The sequence below is a fragment of the Gigantopelta aegis genome, chromosome 8 (genome assembly GCF_016097555.1).
Source record: "Gigantopelta aegis isolate Gae_Host chromosome 8, Gae_host_genome, whole genome shotgun sequence".
Lineage (NCBI taxonomy): Eukaryota > Metazoa > Mollusca > Gastropoda > Neomphalida > Peltospiridae > Gigantopelta > Gigantopelta aegis.
This window is the reverse complement of record NC_054706.1, coordinates 16,675,340-16,699,174: the sequence shown is the minus strand read 5'-3', so window position 1 is coordinate 16,699,174 and position 23,835 is coordinate 16,675,340. Positions and strand designations below refer to the sequence as shown.

Below are 23,835 nucleotides of genomic sequence, written 5' to 3'. Positions count from 1 at the left end.
TAAATCAATGTGCTCTTGTGGTGTCATTAAACAAAACCATCTTTAAAAAAAAAAACAGCAACTATTTAGACTTTGATGGTACATGTATTTCTAAATAAACAAAACATTTCTCTGTAGCTTAAAAAATTGATATATATTTAAAAGTCTTTTTCAAACATTATTTGATCACTACCAATATATATATATATATATATATATATATATATATACACACACACACACACACACACACACACACAAGATATAAAGTATGTAAAATTGAAAATATATTAACAGGGGAGGTAACTCTGCCAATCGGTGTATGAATGAGTATCATCAAGTTATGTCCCTTGACCTGTTAGATTTCGGGGGGGGGGGGTGTAGTAACAGACTGTTTATCTTTATATTTTGAAAAATGGAGACTTTGATCTGCTGAAGATTTAAAACTCTGTTAACTTTATACTTCATTTTTGTAGAATAATTTGAAGCAGTCAATAGATCCATTGTGATGGTGGTTCATTTATGTTGACAGTGGGTAAGACCAAGATACATTGGGCACCATATAGTTAGTTTAAAGTGCAAAATACAATTGACTTTATATAAATGCACCATGTTTATAGCACAAATCAGTGCAATAGCATCTGATGGACTTCCCAGGGACAGCGTTTCAAAATGTTAGGTATGGTAACACGATTTTGACCTAGTTAACTGATCATTCAGTTTATATGTGAATAATGTGTGTGTAACCTGTGAGTTACCTACCCCTAACACACTTCTACTATAGTTCTGTACAATACTGATGCTCCAAATGCCCCCAAATCAGTCAAGAACACCTGAAATTTTGGAATATGTGAAAAAAGATGAAATATATGGTAATGGTTTGCCATGTCACTGATTGTTGTTTCTACTGAATTTAAGTTGTATAACTAACACACATACAAAACCACGGTTCACTTGAAATATTATGCCGAGCATTTCTCAGTATGTTAAAGACTTTAATATTCCTTTCCTTAATGAAGCATAGTTTTCTCTTCTTTTTTGTCAAGAAACATGTTATGGACTTACCACTTTGTATGCTATGGACTTATCACTTTGTATGTTATGGACTTACCACTTTGTATGCTATGGACTTCCATTCTAATTTACTGTGTATGCTATGGACTTACCATACTAATTTACTGTGTATGTTATGGACGTACCATGCTAATTTACTGTGTATGTTATGGACTTACCGTACTACTTTATTGTGTATGTTATGGACGTACCATGCTAATTTACTGTGTATGTTATGGACTTACCGTACTAATTTACTGTGTATGCTATGGACTTACCGTACTAATTTACTGTGTATGTTATGGACTTACCGTACTAATTTACTGTATATGTTATGGACTTACCATACTAATTTATTGTGTATGTTACGGACTTACCATACTAATTTACTGTGTATGTTACGGACTTCCTGTACTAATTTATTGTGTATGTTACGGACTTCCCATACTAATTTACTGTGTATGTTACGGACTTGCTGTACTAATTTACTATGTATGTTACGGACTTACCGTACTACTTTATTGTGTATGTTATGGACGTACCATGCTAATTTACTGTGTATGTTATGGACTTACCGTACTAATTTACTGTGTATGCTATGGACTTACCGTACTAATTTACTGTGTATGTTATGGACTTACCGTACTAATTTACTGTATATGTTATGGACTTACCATACTAATTTATTGTGTATGTTACGGACTTACCATACTAATTTACTGTGTATGTTACGGACTTCCTGTACTAATTTATTGTGTATGTTATGGACTTCCCATACTAATTTACTGTGTATGTTACGGACTTGCTGTACTAATTTACTATGTATGTTACGGACTTAACATACTAATTTACTGTATAAATTAAACACATAACATACTAATTTTCTGTGTATGTTTTCAGGACAAACGTATACAGACAGACAACCTTGCCGAACTGAGCCCCAGCACACAGGTCTCACCTGACAATGGAACCGCCGGCCAGCCTCGCGTGTTCTCCATGGAAGAAAGCTTTCCACCCATGTCTAATCAAAAGTCTGGCCGACAGCAACAATCGGACCCAAAGATGCGCCGATCCTCGTCTCGGGGCTCCAGAACGAGGCTGAAGGCCGTATCCCTGGACGAAGGTGGCGCCGATGAGCCTGATTCTATTCCAATGACAGAAATGCCACGGAGTCTGAGGTCTGAGGGAAGCATCCATGACGTTGTCAAACGTAACAAGCGCAACAGGTACGGCAGAGACCCAGCAAGTCTGCCCGAATCTCAGGTCAGGGACTTGCATAATATAGAGTCTGACGATCCAGTCGTTGCTGGTATGGATGCTAGTGATTCATTCAGCGAGAGTCTGGATGGGCTCTCCGACCAGGAGAGGCATCTGTTTACGGACAATACTACGGCCGAGCCAGACAGAAATATGTCCGACACTGATGACGCTCGGGATGTCGAGTTGCCGTTGCTAAACAACAAAAAAAAGGGTTCCCTTGACCTGGATACCGACAGCGAAGACCAAATGGAAGAAGAGACGACCTTCACCCCTCTCCACATTAGTGAGGAGAATCTTCACCGGTCCTCTGGGAGCAGCTTAGACACTGGTTACGATAGGAGCCGGGAGCCGGAGTATCCTGAGGATTACAGGTATCCTGAGGATGCCGAGACTCCTGAGGCTCCTACTCCAGAGAGCAGTCTGGTCCGTAATGTACCAGACAAAAACGTGTTCAATGCTGGGAGAACGGCAGACGTGTTGCCAAACGGTCCGCGGCATCCTGTGGTTGTCGTCGATATGGTCGACTCGGACTCAAACGATAATCCCGACAGTTCTGACAGATCAGGAACCTCGCTGACCGGCAGTCGGGACTCGGTGGACAACTCGACGTCGGGCGCATCTTCCCAGGTCCCCAATGACGCAGACGACAAGCTGTCGTGGGACGAGAACGGAACGCCCGTGTCGTCCAATTATGCATTTACTGCTGCCATGAACGATGACCCACTCACCTATATGCATCAAGAGGTGCCTGTCAGTCCTAGCAAACAGAAGGAAGTCTGCAACAGGTTGTTGAAGGACCTCTGTGAGGACCAAGGTCCCATACAGATATGAGAGTTTCTATTTTTTATTACAGTGTAAATAGATGTGTGTGTTTACTAAACTTTAAAACAGTTGTCAACTATCACTCAAGAGTTTTTAAGTGAGTAGCAGAACAGGAACACCTCAATAAATGATTTCCAGAACATCAAGACTTTGAGTCAAAGAGGAACTAGCATACAAGGCTAATTTTAGATTATTTCGGTTTTAATTAGCTCTATGAATGTTACGTTATTTAAGTATAGTTACAGAATTTATTCAAGTTGGGATTATGAATGACATTTTGTCTAAAGTTATTTAGCCCTTTGTTCCTTATTGGGTGTGTTTGGAAATGTTCTGATGGGTGGTTGATTAGGGGGTGGACTTTGTTGCTAAATGGATGTGGCTGGAAACATTGTGGGGGGGAGGGTACTGACTTTTCTATTTAGCAATAAATGCATTTTGAGCTCCTAAAAAGCCTTTTCGCTTGCAAAAAATTATAAGGTAAACAAAAAGTTGTAGGTAATGTGTAATTTAGTGGTAAAAAAAAATCTTAATTATAAAAAATATCTCCCCCCACATCAAAAAAGTTAATAATAATAAGAAATGATTTATGACCAAAAAAAACTGAAGTTGCTTAATATACACTGCCTAATATTATAATAACTAGTGTCATTGTTTTTTATTATTTTGGTTGGTCGTTTTGAAGCTTGTCATAGCCTTATTGTTATTCTGTAGTCTTGACAAGTTGATATATAGTTTCCTTTAACTGGAATTACATACAATGAAGAGACCATACCCACACCACCCGTCCCCAGTGGATGTCCATGGTGAAAATTATAAAATAACCTAGATACATGTGTGTGTAGTCTTTAGTCCCATTTTTCTTGTGGTAGATCTTCTCAAATCTAACTTATCAGTAGTTAAATTATATAAACTCTGTATTCAGTATGTCTACATTAGAGACGCGCTGCAAATTTAGCATGATTCTATGCTTCCCAGATTTTGGGTCAGAATTGTAACATTATGCAATGGAATCTCAAAATATCTACATTACAGAAGGTTTTTCTTACAATGCCAGTGGAATCTTAAAAACAAATACCCATATTTAATGCCTAGGAGATGGCCATAACATTCAAGGCAACTGTAACAAAGAAAGACAAAATGGGGCCATATCTAGCCTAAAACAAGGGCAGTAACTTGTGCAGGGGGTAGGTGTTTGGGATGAAAAAACCCTCTGCTCCATGAAAAATTTCTTCTTTTTTTTCAATATATTTTTCAAGAGAACATGATTCTGCCCCTATAAAGAATTCACTGAGCACAATCTAGACACCCCCCCCCAACCCCCCACCCCCCACCCCACCCCTTGCACAATTTCCCGCGAGTGAAGGGTAGGTCAAGAGGTAGTTGGTAAAAACGAGAATCCGGGCACAGTAATAAAGCATTTTTCTTTTGGGGTTGGGTGTTTTTCATGGCTGACTAACCCCCACTCCATCGACTGCCCCCCCCCCCCGACCCTTATGCACCCTGCTAAGTATGGTATTGTAAAAAAAAAACCTAAAAAGTTTTCCGTTTGTATGGATTACAAATACAAAATGTGGCAGCAGCATTGTGTCTGTGATGGCATCAGTTACACTAAGACCAACAGCAAGCCCAAAACTTAACATTCATCTTTAGTAAAGTCACGCGACATAGTTTTAGAAATACAGTACATACCTTTTGGGGGGTTTTCACATAAAATATGTTTCAAGCATATTGGATTTGCCAAATTGATAATTTATGGAACAAGCTGTAAATGGTACAATGTATGTATTTTACTATTTAGAAAAAAAGTGCTGTAATCACTAATATTTTACACTGCCTAATAATGTAAAGCAGTTCTGCATTTCACTAATTTATGAATATAAGACTATTTGTTAATGAAATGAAAAGTATTTTGTTTATTTTTACTTGTAAATCAACAAATAAGATGTTGAAGAAATTCATATGGAACTTTTTTGGTTGCTTATTTCTCAATGTAATAAATGTAAAAAATTATCAAATGAAATATTGAACCACTGGTGTATCCAGAGATGGGGAATATACCCCAATAATCCCTCTCTTTCCCCCAAGGGCGTTGGTTGCAAAATTGATTGCTGTCCATTCCAACCAGTGCCCAACAACTGGTACATGAAAGGTCATGGTATGTACTGTGAAAATACATGATTCACAGTACATACCATGGTGTTTGATATACCAATCATGGGGCTCTGATTGGGATGGTGATGGAAAACTGACAGATCTAACAAGAATGATCAGTCTTCTGAGACAGAGCTTATAAAACTTTACAGTCTAAAACTCAAATCTGTAACAGCATCAAATGCATGCAATTTATATGGCATTGTCATGCCATTCTTAAAATGTTGTTGAAGTATAGTCTAGATTCTAGTTTAATCAGCATGTAACAAGGTGCCCGAAAGCTGCTCCAACTCCAAGGATTGATTTTCTTGAGACTCGTGTCAGAAAAACCATCTACAAAATGACTTGTGCCGGAAACTATTATTGTATAAGATTTATAAGCAGGTACAGGATCCGGCCTATCCGACTCCGGGCTACACCCTATCCAGTATTTGAGGAAGTGTTTTCCCTAGCTTGTTCTAGCATTGTGCAGCACCTTGCCTCAAAAGTCTGGCACCATCTTGCAGGGTTTCGAGAATTTTAATAAAATTCACTAGCCATGGGATCAGTGATTTTTAATATTTACTAGCCACGATTAAAAATTCACTAGCCCTACTTTACTAAGTTTACTTTACTTTCAGTTAATACAATTTTACTAATAGTAATAATGTCACCTAAAGAGGGAGCTAGAGCTTAAAAAGACTAATATTGTGGAATGGGGTTGGGGACAGGATATTCATATTTACAAACTATACTTAAATTCATTTCATTTCAACTTATTTTCATGCTTATATCCAATTAAGGTTCAAGTACGCTGTATATACTTAAATGCAGCATTCGACAACTTTATTTCACTAGCCATGCTGCTCAGATATTAAACAAGCCTTTTTCAAGAATTAATTCTAAAATTACATTTATAAAACACTCAGAAAATGTATTATTAATTAATATAATATGTCTGTTATATATTTTGCCATTCATTTATTAAAGCAAGCACAATACTTACATTTATTTTTATTTCCATTAAAAAAACATTTGTTTTTAATGGAAAAATAATACCCTGAAAATGGTGAAAATGCCCCAGAAGTGTTTAGTCTACCATAACTTGTAAAATTTCTAGGGTAAACACTATCATGGGATGCAACTTTGTCTTTATACATGGGAATGGGTGGGGGAAGGGGGATATGTGTGTCGTGGCTGTAGGAAGTGTAAATAAGTGTATTATATTTATTAAACTTATAGGGAATTTTAAAAATACACATATACTTCAAGTTTTATTTAACTTTTTTACTTAACATTTAGAATTCCATTTTGTGTACCTATTAGTAGATTTGATTGGCTTGGATTGGTAGTTGCATGTATTTAACATTTTGTAATAATATCATATTAAATGAATTTATGAAAACCTTTTTGAGTAATAAATTACATTAGGTATTAATGGAGAAAAAAAGAGTTGTAAATATTAGCTAAAATTATCAGCTAATATTGTTTTGATGAGGCAGTTTAAATATCCAGTTACATTAATAATACCGGTACATGTGATAATAAAATAAAAACTCAATTTAAAGTTATATAGTTTAGACCAAAATATTTATAAATAGGATCCAATCAATATAATTATATGTTGATGGTAACCCATCAATTTACCATCCAAACATAACACCATCCTTTAAAGGTTCATCTTTCTAAGTAGCAACCAATGAAGTTTTTATCATAACAAATATCAACCAATGAGCCAGTGTGAAAAGTGACAAATTAACATATAATTAGAGGTTATAAATAGCAACCAGTCAGTTCAAGTGTTACATGTACATGTCCTATAGAAACCAATCCAGTGATGACTTACATTATCTTAAAGTATTAAATCAATTTTAAGAATATGATTTTATTTTGCTGGTTTTATTGCTGAGTACTATAAAAAAACCCACCATGTTTTCTTGTTATTATGCAATAAAAGGGTTCTGACAGATTTAAACAGCAGTTACAGATTATTGCAAATTTACAAAACAATAAATCTGATTGGACCAATTGTTGATGAGGGGCCTAATTTACTAAACTCTCACAACTGTGTCATCTCGCAGTGTAGTGCAAACTGACTTGCTAGGATGGTTTAAGAGAGCTTTGAGAATTATGCCCTGTACTTCATTTCAGACCCTTTGGATATACCAGTAAAGCCTCAGTACATGTGTTTGCCCATTCTATCACTTCAGGGCCGTACCTAGTATAAAAATAGAGGGGGCAGGGAAACAAAAAACAAAACAAAAAACCCAAGAAAAACCCAGAAGGCATTGTCAGGTGCAGATCCAGGGCATGGTGCCAAGGGTCACACACACACACACACACACACACACACACACACAGACAGACAGACAGACAGACAGACGGACGCACACACACGCACGCACACACATGCACACCTTTTTCCCCCACTGTTTTCAAAAAATAAAAAAATAAACAAGCATTGTGAGAATACTGCTAAAGCATTGCATGTTGCCTATCATGCTCAACAAATAACTCTGTGAAGAATGGGTAAATCACTATGAAAGTTATGTTTATCTGTATGGCTATACAAAAAAATTTCAGCTTAATAGCTAATGGCATTGTGAAAAAACCCATATGAAAAACTACATGTGGGATGGCCGGATGGACAGACAGACAGAAGGATGGAAATAAAACGTATAGTCCCCTCAGGTTGGACCAGTAGGGGACTAGTAAAAGTCTGTTCCAATACCTCTTACCATGTCTGGCACACACACGCATACATATACCCCTTCACAAACCCCTGGATCCACACCTGATAGCGTCTTTAGTATCTTCTCATGGGGAAGGCGGTACTCAAGTACTTAAACTATATATACTTAGAGAAAATATTTGATTAGACCCACCGAATATGAAATAATAAATGCAAGTCCTTCTATGTTGCAAATTTTTTAAATTATGGAATGGCCGCCACTACACTGAACACTTTTAACCTTTTCATGTCTGTACTGGAATGACGTTATCATAATGTCAAACTAACAGCACATGCCGTCATGTCCACAATAATTAATTTGATGGTGCACCTCATGCCGTCATATTGTATAAAGGATAAATGGCACATTTTTGTATTTTTCAGGATGTACGAAGTAGTTGCTCCATCCACCCTCCATTACTGTCCCTTAGGTACGGCCCTGTAGTTAATGATGCAATTTCTGTATATTTTGAAACACAATGTTATCATCATTATCATGATTTAATATGTACATGACTGTGATTTGTTAATATATTTAAATATATTATGATAATAATGACTATTGTTGATTACTTATTACTACTATTTATACAATCTATCATAGTTGCTGTACAGATTAATTACATATATTAATTATGTATATGTGTACATTGTTGAACAAAGTTGTACATTTTCTTCATAATTATTATCCAGTGAGTGTTTTTAAATGTCCCATAAGTGTATTTATTTTTAGTCCACTTGTGTTCCTGTTTTTATTTATTGTCTGCTTGTGATAGTGTAGTTCCGTTTTTAAACTCAATACAAAGAGCTCTGCTCATCAAAAATATAGATTCACAACTGAACTATGGATTATTGTGGGTTTTTAAGTCTTCCTGAAGTAAATATTTTTGGTTTCAACTTGTAATATATATTCTTGTGTTATTCTACAGTAAAGCCTTTACAAAAAGCATCACATACTGGTATAGCATAGCAGGTGACCTTTCTGTACAAATTAAAATGTACAGGTGTCCTTTATATGCAAGTATTTGTTATAACAGGTGTGACTGTTTTACAGTTCAGCAAAAGTAAGTGTATAATTGCGTATTTAAAAAGCATAATAATGGAGAATGTTTTGTCTTCAAAATATAATGTTGAAGAAATTAAATGTGCCTGCTTTTGCCACTTCAACAGGTTGTGTATTTTGTAAAAAGAACATTATACAATAACTTGAATTAAAATGCAAATTAATGTAGGTCACATGTAGTGCCTACAAAATTAACATGAAATGCTAATATCCTAAAGTGACCTCCTGAATAAACATACCCAGACATATTACTACAAAATGTTCTGTTTCAAAGAGTAATTAAATGCCAAAGATCAGGAGGGGGAGGGGGTAGCAGCTTTCAGTTACTTTTATTTTTAAAAGATGTACATTTTTTAGTAAACATTTTGTTTCATTTTGAGCAAGCAGTTAAATAGTATTTGTATCAGTCTGGTATCATATACTGGTAGCTACTTAAGGCTACTGCTGGCTTCAAACTTTGTTTAAGTTATGGCTGAAAATAATGTTTATTATTTATACACTATTTAATTGGTTTCAAAAATAGAAAAATAAGATTGCTTTTTTGTCACCTAAGCATAAGTTTATTATTTGTAGGCCCATTTATTTATCAGTAAAAAATAGATACTTAATTTTATGTTAAAATTTAATACAGTGCCATAATCAAGGTATGAAATCTCTTTAAAAGATTGTGTCACAAGAATACTATTTTCTATAAGATTAAGCCTTCTTCTATTTTAAAATTGGTAAAAAATAAAACAAAGCAAAACGTTTTTGTCCATTGTAAATGTATGTATGTGTTGTTTTTACCAGTTGTTTAATATGTTCATTGATTTATTTGACTGTCGTTAAGTTTTTTGTTTGTTGTATGCGTGTGTATCTGTTTAATATGTTTGACGGTTGTCACTGCCATTGTTTGTTTTTTTACTCATTTCACTTACAATAGTTGTGATGACATCCTTACGTTATTGTGAACCACAGAATATCATTTCTTAGTGTCATCATTTTAATATAAACATTCCATAGTTGTATTTTATGTGGGGGGGTTTATTTTGTATGTTAAATGCATATCGAATTTGTATGTACCTTTTATTTGTTTATTTATAGAAATGCATATCTTTATGGTATGTGCACTGTTTATGAGGGAATCTGTAGTTTTGGGGGGCATTTCAGTAAAATGTCATTTCAGGGGAACAGCATATATGTCATATGTATACCTCTGATCTCATATGTTCCAATAGCAAATATAAACAACCACACACTGTTTTCACAAAAATAAGAAAAATAAACAGCTGTGCTTTTACAATTTGTTAAGTAATTTATTATCATAATCTATTGGATTAAGTAATAGTATAATAGTATTACCAAACCTATTGCTGAATTTATTAGTTTTCAGATAATATTTTGTTGGACAGTTTAATAGGGCAACTACATGGCACCTCATGCTTTTAAGTTTTGTATAGATATAGATGTATGTAGATAGATATAGATATAGATATATATAGATAGATATAGATATAGATATATATATAGATAGATATAGAGAGAGAGATAGAGAGAGAGAGAGAGAGAGAGAGAGAGAGAGAGAGAGAGAGAGAGAGAGAGAGAGAGAGAGAAGAGAAGAGAGAGAGAGATATGGCTCTGAAATATCATTTTGCAGCCATTTCAGGGAGGTCACTTACTTAAAACCAATAAGAGGATTTTCTTTAATACAAGTTTACAGGATGTTGCCATTGCCCACCCCCGCCAGCTACGACCTTGAATGATGTCTGTAGTGATGTCGGTGGCAGAAAACTGGTATCTTCGATATCATACATATTAATGTAAAATCATTTGAAAATTACATTTAATTACAGTGTTTTATATTAATGACAGTTTAAGCATATTAATTCATATATGAGTCACATGTTTTACTCTAAGTGTTATTAGGTCACACGTTTAACATGTAGCTGGAGATGTATACATGCGTACGGTCACAAAATTTTGTCAGATTTAACATGTGACCTTGGTCACATTTTACAGAATAATGCCCTTACATTATACCATAACTGTCGCTACTTTTACTTAATATATACGATACTTATGTAGGATAGGATATAGAAATTTCAAATTAAATCTTTAGAAAATAATTGTAAATTAATTAAATTTATTACTTAGTTATAATATATATGCTTTTGTATTATGCTGCAATCTTCATGGGCATTAACTACCTTAAGTATTTTCTTTCGCTACATATATATACCATGACCATTCTTATATATTAATATATAAAATAAGAAAACATGTTTTCGTGGAAACTACATTTTGCTTCCACTACGTACCAAAAAAACATTTTTACACATCTGTTGGTGTCACATGGCCATAACGTGTGCGTTATTGATTTAAAGACAAGTCACTGCAGTCATACCATCCAATGATAAAAGCACAATCGATTGCTCTGTGATGTAGAAGTTGAAATGAAACTGATTACTTTGTGTCGCACAACTTGACTGTATGCGCAAGCACTGAAACTATGTGCAAGTTGTAAAAGACATTTAAATTTATTTAAAACTTTGTGGGGTTTTGTTGTTGTTGTTTTTTGTTTGTTTTGAGTTCGAGTCAACGCACTAATGCTACATGAGCGGTTTTTGTTGTGTGTATAAAATTACACAAGATTATTAATAACTTTTGCATCCTAGTTTGATTTATACTGATTTAGGTTATACTAGATGAAAACACAATACATACTAGTTATAGTTTCTATGATGAATATGTAGGAATAAATAGAGGCAGCGTATGAAAGTTATTTTTTTAGATCTTTATTATCAAAATAATATCCTATATATAGGCATACATGTTAATGACAACTTCATAAAGAGTTCTACAAAACGTGAGACGAATTTACGTAGAAATACAATATGCATCTACAATGCCCATCATTGTTGTCTTTGCAATAATAAAACATTAAATTATGTAACAAAACATATTTGCAATAAAATGGACAGCATTTAATGAATTTGCACAACTCTTTACTTTGCATACTATTGCAATTACATGGGTACCATTTAGTGATATTGCACAGCCCAATACTTTGTATAATATTGCAATTAAATAGATACCATCTTATGCTATTGCACAGACCAAATAATTTGCATGTTTGCAATCACAAATATTTTATAGCACATTCGCATAATATATACAGTTATATAGACAGCATTTATTGATATTAAACAATCCAGTTTTTGCATAAGTTGCAATTGCATGTATAGCATTGAGTAATACCAAATGGCCCATCCATCTGCATGATGTGTACCATTTCCATTTAGTGATTTAGCTGATAGGTGTCAAAACAGCTGCTCGGAATATGGTACGCAAGGTGTTTCATGTCCAATAATGGCTACAATCGAAGCAATACTGGGACATTACTTCATCGCAATGTTTAATTCAAAGGACGACTACCGTCTCAAACATACTGGACTATTTTACATCGTCACAGTGTCTTGTATATAATGTGTTAACAACAGAAAGTGAAGCAAATGTTAATTTAATGACTGCCAAGAATTATGGCTGTGGTATTATGTTGGAAGGAAACATGCTGTGACAGTGCATGAATCTTGAAGGGATATCAATAGGCACGTAAATACAGATCACAGTCCAGTTGTGACAAATAATTAAAATGAATGGTCATACTAATCGTCTGTTGGCATCGACGAGTATTTTGCTTGCACTTTATATAGAACTTGCCATGAACTTTTGATATACAGCTTACTTAACATTTTTACTCTTTTTTTTCTACTCTTAGATGTTGCCAGGGTTGTACTTAACCTAAAAAATGAGGGAGGATGGCATTAAACAATATTCGGGGCCCTATAATATAGGGTCTTTCCCAGCTAGACAAAAATCACGTTTATATAAAACCATGGACACACTTGCATACCCCCCCCCCCCCCCCCAAAAAAAAAAAAAAAAAACCCCACACCAAACAAACAAACACCCAAAACAAAAACAACAACAACAACAACAACAACAAAACAAAGCAACCAAACAAACAAAAACACGGTACAGCCAAGTTTTCCTTTAGTATATGTTCCTACGATATGGGCTATCAAAGAGCAAGTCGATACGTAGCCAACTTGATTAAACACATTTAGATGTTTTTTTTCAAGATTTTCATGCAAGACTCCCAGACCCATATTCTCTTAAGGTACTAATACATTCTTTGATCCAGTCACTGTGGTTGTTTCCAAGTCTTACAAAAGAGAACTACGGTTTTGGTTTGTTAATGACTGGCATTATGCAATTCTGATACATGAAGGTACATGTATTATTATATTGCACTGTTGGTATGTGCCATAAAGTTTCTTTGCTGCTCTTTGTTACAGTGTGTAGTCCAGTAATATGCTACTACAGTATATACTAAGAAATGAATCTTTTTGTTCTTTGAAGAAATAAAACTTTAAAACTAAGTGCATGTTTAGTGTTCTATGTAAAAGTGATGCTCTGCTGTCGTGTATGTCACTATTAAGGGGGTTGTGATGTGGTTGAGGAAGAATCCGATTTCGGTTCAGAAAAAAACAAGTTCTTTGCTTTGAAAAGGAAAAGGAAAAAAACAACCCGTCAGCTATAAAATTAACTAGATTATTACAAAAATGAACTCATTTTAAAAAACGATTCTTGTTAACGTCAATATCGGTGTTTCTGAAGAAAAGAAATAATTTAATAATATCGGGTTTGAGGATGAACAAAGAATGAAATACGCGTTAGCGACACCTGAACACCTGTTCAACTAAATCTCCCAGGTTATATCGACGCTTGGTCGAGAGAGAGAGACAGATCTGCACAGAGAGACTGGGGACGGGAACGAAGCGTGTTCTAGTTAAAGTAATCCAACATGATGTAAACAGAAACAGGGCTGTTCCAGAATCGATCACATTAGGCAACTGATTTGGAGGAGTTCTGATGTCGGTGACCCAGAGGCGGATCTAGGTGGGGGGCCTAAATTTTGAGATAGTTATAATTTTATTATATTTCATTTTTTTATGACCCCCCTCCAAACCTCCCCCAAAGTTCCCTTGGCATTCCATCTCATGTCACTGCCGCCCCCCCCCCCCCCCCCCACCTAAATGGATTTCCTGGATCCGCCACTGCGGTCTAATCTTACTGTCTATTCTATCGTATCCCCGTTTTACGATCTGAGCAAAACAAATGCATTCCTGTCTTTTTGTAATGAACAGTCATGCCAAATCCGTTAGTTACAAAATCACTTCGCCATTTTACATCATCAACCACCGCAAAATAAAAACATATACAGTTAATAAAGTCGTCTGTTGTTAACAGTTATCGTCAGCAGTCTTGTGTTTGTTGGTGTTGTTGGTTTGTTTTGCTTGTTTGTTTTGTTTTTGCGTTTTTGCGTGTGACTTTTTTTTTTAATACGGTAGAACACGAACACGAAACCGTGGAATACCGTTCCACTATGGGAGCGTTAAAATGGAGAATATGTTGGGCTACTGTATGTTGAATTGGTGACTAGATATCCAAGAATGGTTGTGTGACGGTAAGAAAATTAATATGGATAATGTGATCCATTCTAAATTATTTAAAATATATATTACTAAAGAAAATGTATTCCCAGTATAACGTAAGCGTCAGGAAATGACAGCAACTTGGGAGGCGGGGGAGGGGGGGGGGGGGTAAACTAGCATATAAACTCGCCTTTCGACATTGTGGGTAAAAGCAATGCATGATATTCTGTTTAGGGCAGTGCGTCACATCAGTGCGTCATATATTTTGATGAACATGATTATAATGTAAGAAGAATGAAATAAAAATCCCTTCAAGGATTCCTTTTATTCCTACTCGTATACTGCGCCCGCACACTTAGCTCGGGGTCGGTTTACAAGACACTCGAGCTATCCCAGGTTCAAAGTTCTTCGCTAGACATTGAACTCGTTGCTTAAAGGTGCTTGCAATTAAAGACAGTTGGCAAGCGCGAATAAGTCTATATCTAACAATGGAATTATCTGTTTGCGATGAAGGATGACACAAAATGATGGCTGCTGGTGAAATATGGACTACGGCGACAATGGATTGGGGTGAACACGCTGCAAGATTAGTTTGAACCCAGTAAACAGCAACACAGCATTGCGTAACAACAGCCGATGAGAAAACATTGCGCTACCTCTTCCTCTTCGTCTCTTCGTCTATCTACATACCTGGAAAACAAAAATAATGCATTGTGATAAGTAAAATAAAAATACGCCCGTATTCCACAGGATACTCGCGTGTTTAGACCCTATCACGTGACCGCAGCTTTGCGCATTCAAACTCTCCTTAACCTCTTCCCTCAAATACTTGAGCACAACATTCATAATTGGCATCAACATGAATAATTTTAGTGTATAAAACTCAAATAGTAGTTTAAAGGAGTTACGGTAGATCTTAATTATATTGGAAAAAAAAGAAGTATTTAATATGTAATTTTATTTATAGACAGAAACATGCTACAGGCCGGTCCCTTTAAATACCAGTATATAAGATGGGTTGGGGTTTGTTTTGTTTTTTAGCAATTTGTTAAATGTTCTTTAGTTAATAAAAGAAAACTCGTGACTTTCAAAGTAAAATCAGACACTGGATTTGATTGATGCATCATTATGTCAGTATAAGTAACAGGATATATCCTAGAAAAAAAAATGAAATGCGTTACTATCACGTCATTGGACATAGCTTGTATTTTAAAGTACAATGCAGTAAGTAGTACCACACCGCTAAACCTTTTTGTCTCAGTTTATATATACTCTTCAAAAAAAGAAACGCAAAAGGGTACAAATGGGTTATAACTCCGATTTTATGTTTCCTACCGGTTCATGCTTTGTGAATATAAGGTCATTGCATGTCCCAAACACATTCCCACGGTTACATTCGATAAAACGCAGCTACTGTACAATAAAGTTCCAAAATGTGAATATTCGTAAAAACGCAGCCACGTGCAAACCATGTCACCACTGCACGTGCGTTGTCTGCACGTGCAACATGAACACCGACAGTATAAAAGTGCAGGGTGTTCGCTTGCCTGGCCTCTGTATCTGGCCGACAGTTGACAATCCAGGACATGCCACGTCTCAGTGAACCGCAGAGAAACAATGCCATCGGCCGACTAGACGCAGGCGAATCCAGAACGGCCGTTGCCAGGGCATTCCATGTGTCCCCAAGCACCATCTCCAGACTGTGGGACCGTTACCAGCAACATGGATCAACACGTGACCTCCCTAGGTCCGGTCGACCACGGGTCACTACCCCCGGGCAGGACCGCTACATCCGGGTACGCCACCTTCGGGAACGATTGACTACTGCCACCTCCACAGCCGCAGCAATACCAGGTTTGCGCAGGATATCCGACCAGACCGTACGGAACCGCCTACGTGAGGTAGGAATTCGTGCCAGACGTCCAGTTCGAGGTGTCATCTTTAACACCACAAACACCGTCGACTCCGACTGCAGTGTGCCAGATTCATCGACAATGGCCTCAACTGCGATGGAGACAGGTGTGATTCAGTGACGAGTCCCGATTTCTGCTCCGACGTCATGATGGAAGATGTCGCGTGTATAGGCGTCGTGGTGAACGTTATGCGGCAAACTGCGTGCAGGAAGTGGACAGATTCGGCGGGGGTAGTGTCATGGTGTGGGCAGCCATCTCACACACTGGCAGAACTGACCTGGTCCCCGTGCAGGCAACCTGAATGCACAGGGCTACATTGACCAGATCCTCCGGCCACACATCGTTCCAGTTATGGCCAACGCCAACGCAGTGTTCCAACATGACAACGCCAGGCCTCACACAGCACGTCTCACAACGGCTTTCCTACAGAACAACAACATTAATGTCCTTCCTTGGCCATCGATATCACCAGATTTGAACCCAATTGAGATCTATGGGACGAGTTGGACCGACGCCTCCAACAGCGACAACCACAGCCCCAGACCCTGCCCGAGCTGGCAGCAGCCTTGCAGGCCGAGTGGGCCACCATCCCCCGGGACGTCATCCGTACTCTGGTTGCTTCAATGGGCAGGCGGTGCCAGGCAGTTGTCAACACACGCGGAGGCCACACCCGGTATTGACTCCAGATGACCTTGACCTTGGTGGTGTGTCCTATCTCTTACTCACAATGGACTAGAGTGAATTGTGAACAATCCTGCAACATTTGGTAATTATCGGACTCACCATTCAATAATTAAATCAATTCTCCAAATGTTACGACAATGTGGTTTTGCGTTTCTTCTTTTGAAGAGTATATTAGCTACGTACACGACTGTTTGTTGCGGTGCTTGAGGGCAGTAGACTTGGCCTTGCTGATAGGACGGCTGCTGCATCTGAGGTCCGGGTCCATATTGGGGAGGTTGTTGCGGAGGGTAACTCATTGTATTCTCTGGAGGAAAAACAAACAGTATTCCAAGACACACAAGACTCGTGTATTCCACAGGCGTTGAAATATGTTGAGGGTCGGGTGTGTATATTATTAACCGGAGAAAGTACGTTTTTGTAAGAGCAGCTGAGTCGGCGGCGGACTCTCTCTCTCTCTCTCTCTCTCTCCTTCTCTCTCTCTCTCTCTCTCTCTCTCTCTCTCTCTCTCTCTCTCTCTCTCTCTCTCTCTCTCTCTCTCTCTCTCTCTCTCTCTCTCTCTCTGTGTGTGTGTGTGTGTGTGTGTGTGTCTGTGTCTTACTATCTTTCTGTTTCTGTCTGTCTCTCTCACTTTTTTTCTCCCTACATGCAACTATAAATTGTCCGAAGGGTATACTTATGACATATTTTTCATTGTATTTATTAGACCTCATGTTGTTCATACAAGGGAGACAAAAGGGGAGCTCGAGGAAGTGTGAGGGTGGTTGACACGTAGGTTAGGAGAGAGAGAGAGAGAGAGAGAGAGAGAGAGAGAGAGAGAGAGAGAGAGAGAGAGAGAGAGAGAGAGAGCGAGAGAGAGAGAGAGCGAGAGAGAGAGAGAGAGACGAACGGACGGATAGACTAATTAAAACTATCCTAATTGTATTTACAATACTGACAGTAATAGCTATGACGTGGATGAGAATAAATAGCATTATAAAAATATTCGTCCACTTACTATAACATTTCTAATCATTATTAAAGGGACTATCCTGGGTATGCAGCCACTGTAACATATTTCCAAATATTAAATCAGTTTTCAACAAATAAAATTACATCTTGAATATAAAATGCGTTTCGGGTCGTCCTAATTGTTGTCGTGTCTTGAATTTCATTTTAGTTTCTAATATACATTTTTATTCCGTACGTACGAAATTATTTGGATGTAAAATACAGTTTGGACTATAACAAACATTAGAATAACAAGAAACACACAGTATATAAAAACACTGATATTTTAAACAAGAAAATGTAGTTAATATGTAGGCTAATGCCATTTGTTAGAATTGCTCTTTTAGTCGAAATCATGTTACAATGGCTACAAACTCAGGATAGTCCCATTAAGAAATAGTGTTTCCAAAAAAAAATTAAAAAGAAAGAAAGAAAGACGGACAGAAAGAAAGAAAGAAAGAAAGAAAGAAAAAAAGAAAGAAAGAAAAGAAAGAAAGAAAGAAAAAAAAAAAAAAAAACTAAAACAAGAAGAAAAAAAAGAGAATCAAAATAGCTTACATTTAGGCTTTTGCTGTCTGAGTTTCTTCTTTTACTTGCTAGAATCCCTGGTATTATTTATAAAACAAGTACACCTATCGACGTCTTAATGATTTATATACTATATAAACAGATAATCTGTCATGACCGCGTGACGGCAGTCACGTGACCTGTAATCACATGAGACGGGTGTCTTTTCTTGCTGCGACCTGCATCAACGATTGCACAACTGTTTTGGTTCGTTATGAACTTACGAAAATAAACACACGTTCAAATCGAGGCGCCTTGTTAGTTTAGTCTATAATAAAAGCCTGTTCAAACACCTCTTACCATGTCCAGCGCCCGCGCCCCCACCCCCACCCCTTCACAAATCCCTATATCCGCGCCTGCTCGCAAAGACCGGCCTTGTTAGTTTAGTCTAATGGTTACGTCAACTGCTATATGTATAAGACTGTTAAGTGCTTGGTTCTCTTCCCAGTACCGGTTCCAAAACAGAATGGGTTTTATTTATCCTAGTATGTTAGCTCCGTCGGTTGAGTGCTCGCTTGAGGTGCTTGCGTCACATGATCGAACCACCTTGGTGGATCCATTCAACTGACTGGATGTTTTTCTTCTCGTTACAACCAGTGCTCCACAATAGGTCAAAGGCCGTGATGTGTGTTTTTCTGCCTGTGGAAAAGTGCACATAAATGATCCTTTTCTGCATTACGAAGAATGTAGCGGGTTTCCTCTGATAAATTTTAAATTATCCTAGATTGTGATGTGACTGCCCAGGATAGCGTGCTTGAACCTTAATTGGGTACAAGTACATACATAAACGAAAAATAAACAAATGAGGGCCATGTATAACTAAAAGTATGGACAAAGCTCATGATACCACGTGGAAATATAGGATTTTGAAAGACCTTCATGGAACTATTTCCAATTTCTTAAAGCTGCAGTGTCTGGAATATTTTTATTATTTAAGCATTTAGAATAGATGATCCAGTTCTGTTTGGAACATAAAAGGCCCACCACATCGCTATAGTTTCGCAATGCTCGCTTATCTACATTATCTAGGTCAACTGCAAACCCAATGGCCAGCTTGTTTTTCTTCAATAGACCTCTTTTACATTCCCATTGCGCATGTGCGCGAAGAGTACCGTCGCTTGCCGAATGGACGGTAATGAGGCTATATACAAATTGGGGGCATGATCGACATTTGTCATGAGCGTCGTGAGTAGCTTCGTAGGAGCTGCGAATCTCTAGCGATTAACGTACATATTTCGTACAAGATGTTCAAATGGCTGCGAAAAACGGTCTACTAAAGTTTACATCGGAATGGTTTAAGACCAAAAGCAGTGAGACATTAACTTAGACGAAGTCTCTTGAGCCGCCTGTCAAGGGTATTTTAACAATGTAAAATTAAAAGATTCATACAGTAAAATTAACTTTAGTGGAATGTGTTTTTTACTTTTAACAATTAGAATTATAGTTAAATACTCATGCGGATTTCCAGTGAAGCTTAATTCTCCACATGTATCGGTATTTAAAATTTAATAAAATATGCCTCCCCTTCCCCCTAAATTTTTTTTAAAAAATCCTAACTCACACAGACCTTTATCACAGCTCTATTTTCCCCTTATCGTTTCATGAAAAAAAGACAGTCGTACAACTACTAATCAATGTTACATGTCTATCCACAAATTATGTATTTATGTATTTATTTATTTACTTATTTATTTATCTTATTTTATTTATTATTTTATTTTATTTTATTTTATTTTCACTATCATTTATATCCGATATTTACGAAGTTTTAAAACATATACCTTAATAGCCGTCACACGCGAAAACCTACAACGTCAAAAACCGCGTAAACGCGGCTCAAAGTTTGACATCACATGTAAACGCGGAAGTAAAAGTTGACATGCTGTTTGAGTTGTTTGTTTTGAAGAATTTAGAAGATGACATCTTCTTTACATGAAGATCATTTTGAAGTAAACATATATCTGTATGTACAATTTTGTACCTGAGAACATTGGTCGAGATCGTTAACGATATCATCAGTACTTTGTCATGTCATTCATAGGGTTTAACGTGCACATTCAGAGCAAGCTGTTGTAGCGCACGCCTGTCGTGGGCGCAAGTGCTTGCGGAGCAAGCTCTTTCGTCCAAGACAGACAGTACTTTGATACACATTTACAAGTATAGGGAGAAGTACTATATATCGATATGGTATGCAAGTATCACATGTTTTTATAACGTACATGAGTATACGATTATATGATTATAACCATTTGTTTTCAGTCGTACCAATGTATTTATAATAAATGATACATGGCATACTTCTCACATCCCACAAACAGGATTGCATACATGACGTCCTTTGATGGATCATTGGTTGGGACGGGAACTAATCCACTGAGGAGGATCGAACTTTCAGCAAATGGAACCTCAGACAGACGTTCTTGTTACATTATCCTGGTCATTTGGGGACAAGGAATTTTATATGTAAAATCCGATTTTTTTTTCCATTGGAGTGGAACTCTCAATCCTGCGTTGAGGGGGATCGTCCGACTCCCCCCCCCCCCCCCCCCCCCCCACCCCCAATCCCTCCTGGCTACGGGCCCGACATTGTACTTAATATGTTTGCTTCAAACATTCAAACGAAGTATCTTATGACTGCGCATAATAAACCCTCATAAGTTTATAATAAAGAGACCATCCTGAGTTTGTAGCTATATTATCAAGCTGTCGGCTAGTCTAATCTGTTATAAATAAAACTTACATCTTTCTTAGGTTAAATAATCTTGCTTCGAATTTAAATAGCTGTATATGCAATACACGTTGGTAGCAACCGAGAAGTCGGAGGGGGGACTATAGCCCCACTTTTATAAACCCGGTTTAAAATATGCCTTTTGCCCCCCCCCCCCCCCCCCCCAGACTGTGTTCCTCCACTACAGATTGTGCCCCCTCCCCTCCTCCAACTCCAGATATCGTTCCTACGGGCCTGATTCTAATGTTTTATATACCATAGCTCAAATTTCATATATATCATTTAATTTTATTCCAAATACCGAACAAAATTTTAAATAACTTGGTGAAAAGAAATCCAGACAAGAATCCTGAATGTATTTATCTGTATAATGCTTTATAAATATTTAAATTATGTTAAATACAATAAATATCTGCATACATACACGTTCCCACGCATTATGTCAGCCCATATCCGATATTTATTGCGTACGAATCCGGACCGATGGTTTGTCGGGCGTTAACAACAATTTTTTTTTTTTTTTTTCCGTGATAAGCAATAATTCACAAATGTCTCCAATAAGTCTTGTTGGATGTCGATAGAATTTTCGGGTTCCCTACTGATAGAATAATTAATCATGGAGATATTCACATTTCTATTGCGTGGCTTCTCATTGTCTATGTCCCCCAACTTGTCCACAGGTCTATTTTTGCGAGATCTCGCGTGAGTTCGCGGTCTGCGTCCTCGAGTTATCCCGCAACGGGCACATGCGCAGTGGGATGTGAAAGAGATCTATTAGCGGGACGCTAGTAGAACTGGGAATTTACGCAATTTGCGCAGGCGCTGAGCTTCTTACGTGATTTTGAACAAATTTACCTGTCTTGATTGAGGGGTCGTCTCATACCTCCAAAATATATTTATATCCATAGAGGTATGGTACAATACCTTTCCATGGGTCGGTAGGGGATTTGCCTTGAAATTTCAACAGTGACCAGCGGTTGGCATACGCGTTACATGTAAGTGGATGCTAATCATTACGTAACGCTCTAGGGGTAGAGGTATGTTCGATATACGTAACATTTATGAAGACTATATGTTATTTCTATTCATTACTTAGACCTAAAAATGTGGTGTTTTTTTTAAATGCGCGATCGGTCTAGGATCGATCCCCATCGGCGGGATTGTTCCAGCCAGTGCGCCATGACTGGTATATAAAAGGCCATGGTATGTAATATCCTGTCTGTGGGATGGTACATATAAATGATCCCTTGCTAAAAAAAAAAATATCTTGGTCAGGGAAGGGTTCCACCCCCAATACCCTCCCCCCTGCACATGCGCCCGTTTCCTCTCTTAGATTATATGTCAAAATTACCAAACGTTTGACACCCAAAAGCAGATGATTATTAAATCAATATGCTCTAACACTGATGTCGTTAAACAAAACAAACTAACTTTACCCTTTCAAAACGAAATAATATTTATTTGAATTTGTCGATTTTACCACACGTAAAATTAAAAAGTGAAAACGGTCATTTTCTACTTTAGTGTATTTTATTAAAAATATATACATGATCAATGTGTTATACAAACTGAACTTTGAAAGTTCTACTAACACTTTATAAAATATTAATTCTTAAATAGGAAGGTACGATTGTCGACAGTACGTTGTCAAGATCAAAATCGGTTTTAACGAAAGAATAGTACGTATCCTCAACCGAACGTTCTTTGTACAGCGCAAGAATTCTCATTTAATTTTTTGAGACGAACCCTACAATTTCAAATCCGCAAACGCACCTGTTAGCTGAAATTGACAACAGGCTGTCTTTGTGGTTTGCCGACAATGGCCGCACAGGCAACGAATCGAGCGTATACTTTTGACGTTCTCCCTTCGTAGCGAACACACACGCATTTTTTAAAAGTGCAGTTGAACTTGTATTTCATATTTGTTCATGATATTATTGTATGGTAACCAGACACTGTAACTTTAAAAGATAGGTATTTTAAAACATCATGTTGATTCATACGAACCTAGTTTGGGTTCTAGACGTGCCAGGCGTTCTCTGCAGTACGCCACCAAGATATCCAGCACTTAACGCCATATTTTATCATAAATATATGAAATTGTCTAAAGCGAAACCAAATGCCATTCTGACATTTTGTCTTCGTATTAAGCATATCTTATCCGTTGTAAACATTGATTTAAAGGACATTACAGAAACGCCTTCATATTTCATTTTGCCACCTTGGTGTATCAAACCACCCAAAATTTATTTGATCTTGTGCATCTGAAAAAGGATCGCACAGATCCAGTTAAACAAAATTTCATAGTCATTCACGAGTGGCACCGAGATCAAATTTCTGTTTATACAGATGGATCACGAGATGAGAATTATGTGGCTTGTACTACAGTTTTTTAATCACATGCAATAATCTCCATGAGATTGCCTGATTTGGCTTCTATT

At 37.2% G+C, this 23,835-nt stretch overlaps 1 protein-coding gene and 1 long non-coding RNA gene across 3 annotated transcripts in view; one reads left to right on the top strand and one right to left on the bottom strand.

Annotated features, from left to right (window-relative positions):
- The window catches only part of LOC121379914, a 122,384-nt gene extending 108,925 nt beyond the window's left edge, over positions 1 to 13,459 (top strand). For both annotated transcript variants that reach the window (XM_041508588.1, XM_041508589.1), the window contains exon 8: positions 1,933 to 13,459. In XM_041508588.1, the coding sequence (XP_041364522.1) occupies positions 1,933 to 3,123 (1,191 nt within the window). In that variant the 3' untranslated portion in view covers positions 3,124 to 13,459. The remainder of the gene's footprint in view (positions 1 to 1,932) is intronic.
- Positions 13,460 to 14,130: 671 nt separating this feature from the next.
- LOC121380240 lies at positions 14,131 to 19,002 on the bottom strand. The gene is made up of 3 exons (XR_005958898.1): positions 18,658 to 19,002; positions 17,296 to 17,416; positions 14,131 to 15,205 (listed from the first exon to the last, which is right to left on the bottom strand). It is a non-coding gene; the product is annotated as an uncharacterized LOC121380240 (long non-coding RNA).
- Positions 19,003 to 23,835: the final 4,833 nt, after the last annotated feature.